This window comes from Myotis brandtii, unplaced genomic scaffold (genome assembly GCF_000412655.1).
Source record: "Myotis brandtii unplaced genomic scaffold, ASM41265v1 scaffold115, whole genome shotgun sequence".
In the NCBI taxonomy this organism is placed as follows: domain Eukaryota; kingdom Metazoa; phylum Chordata; class Mammalia; order Chiroptera; family Vespertilionidae; genus Myotis; species Myotis brandtii.
Window position 1 is genome coordinate 19,519,348 of NW_005353967.1, and position 13,348 is coordinate 19,532,695.

General features: G+C 40.4%; 1 protein-coding gene across 1 annotated transcript in view; it reads right to left on the reverse strand.

Moving 5' to 3' along the window:
- The window catches only part of ARSB (arylsulfatase B), a 111,663-nt gene that overhangs the window by 61,181 nt on the left and 37,134 nt on the right, over positions 1 to 13,348 (reverse strand). The window contains exon 5 of the mRNA XM_014550634.1: positions 5,098 to 5,341. Coding sequence (XP_014406120.1) covers positions 5,098 to 5,341 — 244 coding nt within the window. The remainder of the gene's footprint in view (positions 1 to 5,097; positions 5,342 to 13,348) is intronic.

The following is a 13,348-nucleotide window of genomic DNA, read 5'->3' on the forward strand; positions in this document are numbered from 1 at the left end:
GCAACCCCATGAAGTGGGGGGGGGGGGGAGCAGAAGAAAACGGTAACATGACATTTCAATGTGAATCAAACATAATTAAATCAGAACTGCCAATATAAAAAATACCACGAATCAAAAATTTAAAAATCGGACACTAAACTAAGGGAAGAAACTAAAAGAAAAGACGAAATCTCAGAAATGAAGGGATAGGATATACACTGAAGGTGTATAAAAGCAGATAGAGACTAAAGATGAAAACAGAGAAGATAATTCAAATTAAAAAAAAAATTAAAAAGTAAAAAGGACCAGAGGGAAATTGATAGAAACAAAAAATATATAAATGAGATTAAATAATATCTATAATTGAAGTTCCTGAAGAGGAAACACAAAACAATAAAACATAATATTTAAAACTATAATTTAAAAATCTCTGAAATAAAAGACATCAATGTACAATGCGTTTCTGGAAATATTGACTGGGAACATGGTTACCTTTGAAGCATATCAAGTAAAAGTCTTAGGCTTTAAATAATAATAGTAGTGGTAATAAAAATCTTCTGGGCCTCCCGGCAAAAGGACCAAGTCACTTGCAAAGGAAATAAAATCAGGTTGACATTAAACTTATCAACAGCAACATACAAAACAAGTAAAGAGTAAGGTGACATTTTCAAGGAAGTCAAGGAAAGACAGTCTGAGATAAGAATTTTATATCAGTTCAACTCTTTATCATTTCTCAAGGTTGTAGAAATGTTTTAATAGATATGCATAAATTCTAAGAATCCTGAGAAATCTATTAAAGAATGAATTCCTCCAACTAAGAGATAATTGAGAAAACTTTAGAAATGGACGAGTGCTTAGCATGTAATATATTGTAGAACTGAGGCTAAAACAAAATTGTGGGTAAGGATAGAAAGACAATATTATATATATTATATGCTCTGACACAGTAGAATTAATACTACTAAAAATAAAACTGGCAGAAAAGGGTGGGAGAAAGGGTAAAGTTGAATAAACTAGTTGATTTCCTTATAGAGTCAAAGATGCCATTTTAAGCTGACAAACCAAAGAGTAGAACCTAAGTTTTAAAAAAGGGACTGAGCCATGGCTGGTTTGCTCAGTGGATAGAGCAATGGCCCGAGGACTGAAGGGTTCCAGGTTCAATTCTGGTCAAGGGCATGTACCTTGGTGGTAGGTGAGATTCCCCAGTCCTGGTAGGGATGCGTGCAGGAGGCAACCAGTCAATGTGTCTCTCTCACATCGATGTTTCTCTCTCTCTGTCTCTCCCCCTCTTTTTCACTCTCTCTAAAAATCAATGGAAAATTATCCTTGGGTGAGGATTAACTAAAAAAGGGACTGAGAGGATTATATAAAGATGTTAGTATCATGGTAACAATGAAATAAAATATACATCATTCCATATATTAAAAGAACTAACAAACAAAAGATCAAAGATAAAAGTAAATATAACACAAAATAATAAGACAAAACTAAGAATAAAAATGCCAGTCATAGCAATGCATATAAACTCATCTACTGAAATAAAACATTTTCTGACTGGATCATAAAGATAAACCTAATACGGCACCTAAAAATTACAGAATACACATTCTTTTCCAGTCCACATGGCATAGACAACAAGAAAGACCATATGAAGGCCCAAGTCTTAATTTTAAATGAATTGAAATAATAAGTATGTTCCCTGACCAAAACAGAATTAAACTAGACATAAAAAATATCAATAGAGAAAACCTGAAATATTTGGAAATCAACAACATACTTCTAAATACATGGGTAAAAAGAAATCACCATATTCACCATTTCCATCATATTATTTATCAATAATTTTGACATAAATTCTAACTTGTCTGGCACCAAGATTGCAATGTCAGCTTTTTTAAGATTTTAAAAAAGATTAAACATTTTTTAACAATATATTTTTATTGATTTTAGAGAGGAAGAGGGAAGGAGAGAGAGAGATAGAAACATCAATGATAAGAAAGAACCATTGACTGACTGCCTTCTGCACGCCCCTCACCGGGGATCGAGCCCACAACCCAAGCATGTGCCCTGACTGGGAATCAAACTGTGACCTCCTGGTCCATAGGTCAATGCTCAACCACTGAGCTATGCTGGCCGGGCAAACATTTTTGTTTGTTTGTTTTACTGAGAAATAATTGACATGCGTCGCTGTATAAGCTTAAGGCATACAGCATGATGATTTGATTTATATACATTGTGAAATGATTACCACAGTAGGTTCAGCTAACAGTCATCTCCTCCTATGGATAAAATAAAAAGAAAAGAAATGATAGAAGAATAAAGGAAAAAAAATTTGTTTGCAGGTAAATGTGTTACACTTTTCTAGAATAGTACTTATCAAAAGACAATAAAGCGCCCTTCGGGGGTAGTGGTTGGGTGTGGACCTATGAACCAGGAGGTCACCTTTCAATTCCTGGTGAGGGCACATACATGCCCCAGATTGTGGGCTCAATCTCTGGTAGGGAGTGTGCAGGAGGCAGCAGATCAATGATTCTCTAATCATTGATGTTTCTCTCTCTCCCTCTCCCTGGAATCAATAAAACAATATTCTGGAATCAATAAAACAATATTTTTAAAAAGAGACAATAAAACAATGTCTATATAATACTGAGGAGAAAAGATTTGACAAGAATTGTTTGTCAAATTATTATTTATGTTTGGAGGTAATAGATATTTTTTCATATGCAAAGACTAAAAGAACTCACTATTGGTGTACCTTTACTAAAAATTACTTTAAAATATTAACCAACCAATCAAAAGATTAATTAAAATTAGGAACTGAGGAATGGGAAAGGCATGTAATAAAAGGCATGTTGGTAATATTGGAATTGGAAAGAGCTTGGAGAAGTCATGTCCCCTATAAATGACAAACAAGGTCTGTGGCTTGGAACAGGAAGAAATGGAAGCAGTTGAAAGAGCTTCTGTTGCAAATAATGTCACTCACTCCAGAACTGCTATTTCTCCTAACTTTTTAATATTTTAAAGCGGGTCTAAGCGGAATTGATAACTAGGCAACTAGTGAAACCCTGGTGCTCTCAGCACAGCCAACTCTATTTTTCACCCATTACTGGCATTCCTATTTCATCAGACCTTTTGAAATTTTCAACAACTACCATCATCTTGGATATGGTATTTCCAAATAAATATGTGACTGGAAAAAAATTTGCAGAACTCTGGGCACAGATGATGTGTTTCTGGCATTTGGCTGTCCACGTGTTTCTGGGGCTTCAGAAAAGAGGCTCCAGATGTCCATCTGACCGATGGCTTTCTCGGTCAGCGGGTACCGGTGCCAGGTGCTCTGCCACTGACACTAAAGGAAGGCTTGTGATGGTGTGGGAAGCAACGACTTCATAGGCTAGGGGGCTACCTCATTTTTCTCAGGATCTTTTTTATCAAGAAAGGAGAGCATAATAAGAGCAGTTCTTCACCTATAAACGGGAAATTTGCTGGAATTCCAGAGGAAAGTCTTCAAATTCTTGAGTAAACATTGGGCAGCAATTTTACTTTTTTTAAACATAGAAAAGGAGCATGTACTTCCTCATGGTTTAACATGCTTGGACAAGGTTGTTCACCACACCTTCTGGGTAAAGCCCTGCAGTAACACTGGGCCTGCTCAAGAATGGAGAGCTCTGTTTATAAGGGACTGGTCACTAGGAGTTCTGTGTTCTAACACTGAAGTCAGACTTTCTGCAAATCTGGAGTTCAGGAACTAAACTTTTCCCAAATTTCCTGCAGGCAGAAGCAAACAAGGGCCAAAGGTTACTTCTGATCAAGAGAATCTTAAGACTGACATGTGGACTTACAATCCACAACTTGGTGATATGGATTGACATCAATGACTTGGGCGTTGTCAAAGAAAATAAACTCAGTGAATTGGGGGCAGAGGAAATTATTCAAAATGAATTCAACTACTTCTCAACTCAAGCCTACCATCATTTGGCAAAGTGTGCTACAGAGCTTTGACTTCATTTTCCATGTGTGCTTTTGCAAGCTGGGTTTTATAACCCATTTGTCACACACACACACACAAATCAAAACTGATTGGATGTCAAGCATGACAATATGTTGTCATATTAAATCCACTCAAAACTTCCTCCTACTCTTTTAGTCCAACTTCAGTAGCCTTCATGGTGAAAGCTGGTGATAAGCTGAGCTGAAGTTCAAGTTTTGCTCTGCTTGGGAATTTTTATTTCTTTTTTGTCATAAAGTAGGTATTAATTTTGCATTAAAAATAAGTGATAGAGGCAGAGGTTTGTAAAGAATGTTTTTCACATTTTTCTATGTGAAACCAACAGAAGGCTGAGACTTGCAAGGGCAGCAATGAAAGAATTAGGAAAAATTAGAGAGAGACCAAGACTAAGGTCATCGATACCATTGTACTACGGATGCAAAAGTTGGACGGTGAAGAAGGCTGATAGGAAAAAAAAATGATTCACTTGAAATCTGATGTTGGAGGAGAGGTCTACAGATGCTCTGGACCATCTGAAAGACAAACTAGTGGGTCCTACAGCAAATTAAACCTGAACCATTGGTGGAGGCAAAAATGACAAAACTGAAGCTATTCTACTTTGGGCACATCATGAGAAAGCAAGGGTCTTTGGAAAAGACAATAATGCTGTGCAAAAATACAAGGCACGAGGAAAAGAGGGAGAGTAAATATAAGATGGACTGATTCAATAAAAGAAGCCTTAGGCTGTGGAGGACAGAGCATTGTGAACATCACTCATTCATAGACTTGTAAGGAGTCAGAGCTGACTCAACAAAACGTAACAGACAATCACATAGAAAGAAAGTGTAACCAATGTCTAATATCATAAAAATAAATGCTATCTAAATTTTTGTGCATATGTTTAGGTACCTTTTTCCTGTAAGTTCACATCTTTTAGTTTCAAAGAGGTCTATGAGTCAAAAACCTGAAAAAAATATTTACAATATTTCTAAAGGCCTTTCTTTTTTAAAAATCATTTATCTGTAAACTGAGCTATCATTTTCACAAAAAGCTATCATTCTCACTCAGCTGAGTGGAACTGTTCTTGGAGGGTCTGTCCTGAGAGGAAAAGGGGAAAGATGCGCAGGTACCTGATGGTTTTCCACACGTCGAAGCCGTCCAGAGGTTTGGTACCATTCGTGCTGCCCCCGGCCAGCTTCACCAGAGTTGGCAGCCAGTCGGAAATGTGGATGAGCTCCCGGTTCTTCACGCCCTTCCGTTTCAGCAAGGGGCTGGCCACGAAGCCCACCCCTCGCACGCCTCCTTCCCACAGGCTCCACTTTCTTCCTCGAAGGGGCCAGTTATTGCCCCCGGCCAAAGTCTGCCCGCCGTTATCTGAAATATAATTAGATGTTGGCATTAGGACAATGTTTAAGAACGGAAGACATCTGTGTTTGTTGTTATAAAGGGTGCTTAAGAACTAAAAAAGATAATTCCTCCTTACCCTCTCCTGTACCAACTACCCTTTTCCCTCTTGAAACTACCCTCCATCACACAGACATAACCCGATCTGACAGGAGACCAATCAGTCCTCTGTGGACAGGGCCACTGAAAAACAAAGATGTCCCCTGAGGGTGACTGCTTGGGGTGGAGCCCTGCGCTAATCAATGCATTGGGTTGTTGTTTTTTGTAAATAATATTTTTTTATTTTTCAATTAGAGTTGAGGCATAGGGTTTTAAGTGTATGCTTGCAGCTTGGTGTAACACAAGAGGATGAATCCAGGAAAGCGGAGCCCTCCTGGCACATGAAATGAAACCTGTGAATGAGTTTCACTTAGCGACTTAAAGCTCCTGATAGGTGGGGACAGTGGACCTTTTCATTTTCCTCTTGGAAACGTTTTCTCACATTTAAACTGGTAACTGAACCAACACTCTACTCCCTGGGGATTTGAACTCTTTCTTAAGTGTGAAAGTTGAAGATTTCTCCAGTGGGCTAAATGTCTCTGTAAACAGAGCAGTCGGGTGGAAAAAATAATTGCAAGAAGAATTCTTCTCTTCTCGACAGGATGATGGCAAAACAGAAAGTTTCATCGTGCGCTGTGCCAGGAGAGAGAAGGGTTTTCTTCCAAGACAGTTGAAGGAATGGAGGACCTTGGTGAGGCCTGGAGAGAAGCTGCAAGTGTGCCCGAGGTTAAGTATCCCACCAGCCAGTTAGGGCTCAATTAGAAATGAAGCTGGACTGTAGAAAATAAAAAGTGGTATTTCTTGTGTAGTGAGGTTGTAGAATCATATTATCTTCAAAACTATCCACACACTTAGGTGACGTTAGAGACCTATTTTAAATAACACTTATTTGCATGTATATTATACTACTTTAATTAAACATTTTTTTAAAAACCACTGTTATCCAAATGAACCACATGGGGGCAGTAATACAGACCTGCTCTACAGAACCTTACAAATAAAAATCTAACACAGAAATCAGGATCTTTCAAAGCCATAGGATGCACATGGGAGGAAAGAGAACTAATGTGTTAAGCAAGCACCTACTATGCACCAGGCACCATTTTAATTTCATATTATCTCTCACAGAATCCGGAGTCTGACAGACCGGAAGCTTGATGTCAGTCACTCACTAGCTGTGTGAGGTGGGACAATAGGCTGTCTCAGTTTTGTGTGTTTTTTTACCTTTAATGTGCAGATAATAATTGCTACCTCATGTATTATAGTGAGACTCATACTGCATGACTAAAATGTAAATGACACCTTTTATAATCATTGCTGGGTTGAGTACCTGGCACAATATAAGCACTAAATAAATGGTAGCTAATATTTTAACAACCCAAATAGTCTAGTGTTATAATGATGTTGTTGCTTTAAAAAGTGAGATGTGAAAAGGCCAAACCAATAACTGGGAAATGTAGGATTCAAACAAGGTCTGTGTGAATCTCCAGGTACCATGCTCCCAGAGTGCCATGCTCCTGACGTTCTTGACGTAGGGGGGTTTTAGACCTTAGGCCACAGAAAGCTTCCCTTCCCTATGAAACCATAAGCAGTCAACCTCAGCCAAGTGTGCACTCTTCCTGTGATAGAGCAGGAGAGCTTTTTCAAGGCGGTCGTTCCCTTTGGAGGAGAATTGCTGTTGTTGGTGGGTAAGAAATTCAAGGATCTACTGCCAAGGTGGCTTCTAATTAGCCTTTCACACACCTGGTCCTCCATCCTTCTCTGCTTTGTGAAGGGAGGGAGAAGAGTCGAGTTAGATGAGATGAAGGTAGCAATTCTTCAACACCTTGGTGGGTGGCAAGCAATCTCAGCTGCTGTCACAGACTCACAAGAACCTCTCCTCAAACCTCATATCTCTTCTTTAAAAAGCCCAAGGCCCCAACAGTCACCCAAGCCAGTGCATTAAATACACATTCTATTTCACATGAGCTGATCTGTGGGCACCATCTTTAGACAAAGGGATTCCTCCATGTTCCTTATACTTCTAGAGTATGTGACCCATAACCAACATATTAAAATTTAAAAGAAGGTGGTGTTCATGATACAGAAATATACCAGATAGAAATGCTTACACTCTACCCGTGAGAGCAAGAATGGCTGAGACAGCACTGTTATTTCGCTCTATTGTCTGGCTTGTTATAAACGATACTGGCTCAATGTAGAAGATGTCTGTTTTCTCCATTTTAAATAGATGCACTTTTGAGATTCCAAAATGTCTCTTCCAGTTGCACATATTTGTTAGTGCTCAATACAAAAGTTGGATAATGATGGTGGTGGGAATAGAGTGGAGATGATGGGGTAAGGGCGGCTGCGTCTGGAATCGGATTCTAGGAGCAGCCCTTAGGAATGACTTGGAAAGGAAAACACTCCAGGCTGGAAAGAGAATTTGGCCACCGCTGCTACTGTAGGAGCTGGAAGGTGTTTCCTCATAGTATCAGGGGAGGGGGCCAGCGCAATGAGTGTGACTGCTTTTGCCATTAGCTCAGTGTGATGTTTTTGCCATTAGCAATGATAAGCCATTCTATCGTTGGTTATCAATGTGGCTTCCTCCACATTTTGTTTTTTTTTTAGAGCCCTCCAGAGATAAAGCACTGGTAATTAACACACCTGCAACTTGTTCTCCTCGGCTCCCCAGTCACAGAGCCAACTGTGGACGTGGCTGCGTGAAGAGGGCAATTCAGCTTTGTAGGCAGGGTGGGGTGGGGTGGGGAGGCTTGTGTCTCCACAGGCAGCGCCAGGCTGATGGCTGCGGCTTATTAGGCCTTTGAAAATAGGGCACTGTCCATCAGTCTTAGCACAGTCTCCCCAGTATTTCAACGAGTTGGACACAAAACTGATCAGGGTAACAGCAAGAATCAAATAAGCTCATTTGAAACAAGGTAGAATAGGGGGTTTCTTATATTGCTCACTTAAGTCTGACATAAATGAAAACGGATATACAGTATTGCTGAAAGATAGTAACTAGTCTTTTGGGGTGATTACTTTGTAGAGCATACAGATGTTGAATTACAGTGGAACTTATAGAGTGGTATGTACCGACTTTATATAATATATATCAACTTATATATTGTTATATACCAAATTTACCTCAATAAAAAATTCTTAAAAATATAATGGAACCACCACCATTTCAAACATAGTTCTTCTCATTTTCTCTCCTAATTTTCTTTGGGCAAAAGTTAATTTTTGTTCTTGTAAAGAATTAATTTTCAAAAGAAAATTTTCTTGTGTCATTTCCTGACTGACTTATTAAAAAAAACTTCCAAATCCAAATAAGATGACTGCAACTAGTAAAAAGGAAACTATGAAACATTTTTTTCAGGGAAATGGTTTTTCAGAATGTTTTTTGGCAGAGGGAAAAGCTAATTATAAAACCTTTGCTGTCCAGAAAAGAAATGTCAAAATAAAACAAATGCTGTCATACACAGATGGTAAATCTCACTTTATTATTCATTATTGAACAAAAATAACTGTCAAAAAGTCACGGAAAAACAGCAGTTAGCCAAAGATCTGAGCAAAAGCATTAAGTATACGACCATGAAGCCTCATCCATATCCAGCTGATAAAAATTAAGATGGAACCGTGACAGCAACATTGGCTTTTAGGGCTACTCCCCACACGATGTAATGTTGTGGCTTGGCTGTGGCAGGCTGCCCTGAACCATCAACATATATCACCATCTCACTGCCCCCAGGGATCTTTTAACCCGGCTTCCCCAAGACATCCTCCTCTCTGCTTTGGGGATCATGGAAGGAAAAGCAGGGAACGCCCCAGCAGCCTTGCACGGGGCCTGGACTTCCCTCTGAACAGGGCCACCAGTGTGAGTGTGACAGATGAGTAGACATGATTTCAAATACCAAGAAGCCTCTTTGTCCAAACAAAGGGCCTGCTTGGTGATGGCTGCTTCTTTTAGACAAAATTTCTTTTACATGACGAATATGTACATTGGAGAGTTAACATGTGGCTTAGTAGTTCGTCTAAAAGGTTAGGTAAATTAGATCTTCTCCAACTAAAAAGATTTTGGAGAAAATATCTACCCAGATACTCAGTTTACAGCCTGATGTTCTCTTTCCCTTTTGCTCTACATTCAACCATTTTTGATTGAATGTGCATTCATTTCTGCCAAGTGTATCTTTCCAGTGGGTTTCCAGTCCAGCCACACTGCCATGGGTCTGCCACTCCGCTCACCTGGCCTGCCACTCCCCTTCACGTTTCTGTCCGGGCATCTTGGTGAAGCCCTAAACCAACAGGCCACATCTGTGTTTAAAGATCTCTGATTGCTTTCCAATCAGGAAAAAGTTCCAACTTCTGCCCAACACAGAGAATCCTTTACATCTGGACCAACCTACTTTTGGAGCATCAAGTCCTGCCCTTCCCCATAAAGCATGCCTTGGGCTTCACATAGAACTAACTTCTTTCCCCCTGTAGTTAGAACAGTTTCATGCTGTCTTTGCCTTTGTACATGTTGGTTCCTTTGCCTAAATGCTCTTCTGCCCCTTCTTTCCTGCCTGACTTAAATTTTAAATCCCAGGTTAAATGTCACATCTTTGGTGAACTCTTTTTTGTTTTGTTAATCCACATCAGAGGCTATTTTTCCATTGATTTTTTTTTTTTAAGGAGAGTAGAAGAGAAAGGGAAAGACAGAAACATTGATGTGAGAGAAACACATCGATTGGTTGCCTCCTGCATGTGCCCCGTCCAGGGAGGGCCCAGGCAAGGGGCGAGCCTGCAACCAAGGTATGTGCCCTTGACCAGTATCAAACCCGGGACCCTTTGGTCCACAGGCAGACCATCTATCCACTCAGCCAAACCGGCTAGGGCTTTGGTGAACTTTTCATTTACTCCCCCAGTCTTCATCTCTCCTCTGTACTTCTACTGCACTTCCTGTACACTTTTTTATCTCGATATCTTACATACACTCATTGTACTTATCTATACTTCTACTGCACTTCCTGTACACTTTTTTATGACACTTATCTCGATATCTTACATACACTCATTGTACTTATCTCTGTATAGAAATTAGTTATTCATGGGGTTGTCTTCCCTTCTACCTCTGCCTCTCAAGGGCAAGAACAATGTCTCATTCATTTACTTTCCTAGGACCTAGCACAGGTTGCCAAAGAGAGCTCAGATATTTGGGGGGAACAACAACAATAAAAAACAAATGGAGAAACGGCCTCCAAAAATATGGGTTGAAGACACTGTAAATTAACTTTGATTTCTGCACTGTTTTTACTGAGCCTTCATCCAACCACTCTTTGACCCTGACTTTCAGGAAGCTGTTCTAAACAGATACTCCTTATTTTATAGGATATTGGCAAGGGGGGAACTCTTGGAACCCTGTGAGAATTTAAGCAAATATCAGAATTGTTTGTCCCACCTGGTGCCTGGTCAGTTGCAATGAAGTCAAAGGGGTTGTTCGAGAGCTTTGAGGAAGCACTGGTCCTGGCCTGGAAGAGAAGTCTTACCCCTTTAACAAATCTTCCTGGAGTTCCCGCCATAGACCAGGGACCACTCTAGCTGGCAGCAGACAAGACAGGCAGGGTCCCCTCTCTCTTGGGGTGAGTAGAAAAAGAGACAAGATCTCTCCAATCACGGTAGATGGTCACTGGGCCTCTCAGAAGAGCTGCCACCAGAATGGCAGGACAGAGCCAACCATCACCAGAGGAACAGGAGCCCGGCACAGGGCAAGGGGGCTCAGGACCTTATTCAATTACACACTAGTTGGTGGGGGGGGGCATTCTGTGTCAAGGCTTCTTCTTGAATAAATATTAAATTAACTATATTCTTAAGAATGCTTACGTTCTGTTGTCAGAACTTAAGGAAAACTTGAGCTAAATGATGACTACAAATAAAAAAGGAATGTCTAAGCGTTTCAAGACTGTCATCACTTTTCTCTATCTTCCCTACTGCCCTAAAGTCACTGAAATGTATTCAAGGGATAGGAGATAAATGCTGTGTGTTTGGGAAGGTTACTCTATCTCTGAGTCTAAATTCCCTCTTGTGAAAAATGAGGCTAACAATACCCACCCTAATATAGTGCAGTTGTACTCAACAAATCTTAGCCGTTTTCATTAAGGATAACCACCAGCAGCAGTAGCATCCAAATCTGCAGAGCAGAATAGGAGCCCATCTGGGTATTTATGAAACAAATGCTAGATGTAGGTGTTACAGCCACACTCTAAAACACCATGTTTCCTAAGAAGAACGTATTCCAAGCTCAGAGCCCTTCTAGGTTGCATTCTCTTCTTTGTACGTATTTTTTTTGAGAGTCAAGAAATGAATTGAGAGAGTTTTTGCTGGTATTCTTGGGCAGAGCCAGGGTGACTCCTTTCTGTTTCCACGAGTTTAAATAAAATTCATCAGTTATTAAAGAAAGAGGTACAATAGCCATAGCCTGTGATTCCAATGAAATGCTAGAAATGGAATCTTTATTCAGACGTTCCTTTGAACATTTGAAGGGGTTTTAAATGGTTTGCAACACTGATGGCTCTGACCCTCACCTCCCAATCTGACTTAGTCAGACTTTATATAATGACTAAAGGCACGGGCATAGGAGCATTCCCGCTGCACTGGCACCAGAAGGACTCTGGAGGAAGGGAATTGGCAGCCAGACCCCAAATAAATGATGTAGCCACCAAAAGAGCTGAAGATAGAGGAAGATGGGTGCAGGGAAAGGGCAAAATCAGAAATGAACGGGGATTAAAAAGAAAAAGATTACATAGGGTTGTAATTACGTAGGGTGAAAGATTTCCTCATTTCAATGGGGCCAATGTCATTGCGTATAATAATAACATACCAATGGGATTTTATCTCTCCTTTAACATTTATTAAGGATAAAAAGACTCAACAGTCTGTTGAAAGATTTAAAACATTTGGTCTCTAAAAGTTAAAATGGAACTGGGGAATAGAAAACAGTGTCCTAATTTATTACATATCAGTAGACAACTGAACTTTTTTCTCCAATTTAAAGCATAGGTAGTCACCGATCTTGGAGATCCTTAAATGAAAGTCATAAGGTAAGTACAAAATATTGTGAGTTACTCTCACTTGGGAGACATGAGTAATGCTAGGCTTGATCTGATATTCTAGATCCCCTAACAAGTACCATGGAAACCCCATGTTTGGAATATTTAGGACTAGCAAAAGTACATGTTTGTTTGTCTTCTTTTACAGTGAAAACCCTCCTTGTTATCCCTGCAGTTTGATCTTGAAAGAATGCCTAACATATATATATATGTTTATATATATACTAGAGGCCTGATGCACGAAATTCATGCATGGGAGGGAGGGGGGTTGTCCCTCAGCCTGGCCTGCGCCCTCTCGCAATCTAGGACCCCTCGCTACTAACCGCCCACCTGCTCGCTCCTTACCGCCCGTCTGCTCGCTCCATATTGCCTGCCTGCTCACCCCTTACCGCTTGGCTCACTGTTCCTTAGCACTGCTGCGGAGGCGGGAGAGACTACCGCCGCCTCTGCTGCGCTCGCTAGCCGTGAGCCCTGCTTCTGGCTGAGTGGCACTCCTGCTGTAGGAGCACACTGACCACCAGGGGGAAGCTCCTGTGTTGAGAGTCTGCCCCTGGTGATCAGTGTGCATAATAGCGACTGGTCATTTTGGTCATTCCGCTGTAATGGTCACTGGGCTTTTATATATATAGATGTATATATACATATATATCCTATCTAATAAAGAGGGAATATGCTAATTGACCCTCACACCATCACAAAGATGGCGGAGCCCACAGCCAATAAGGAGGAACTATGCTAATTGACTGTCCAACCCTCAAAGATGGTGGCACCCACAGCCAATAAGGAGGGAATATGCTAATTGACTGCCCTGACTTCAAAGATGGCAGCGCCCACAGCCAATAAGGAGGGAATATGCTAATTGACTGCC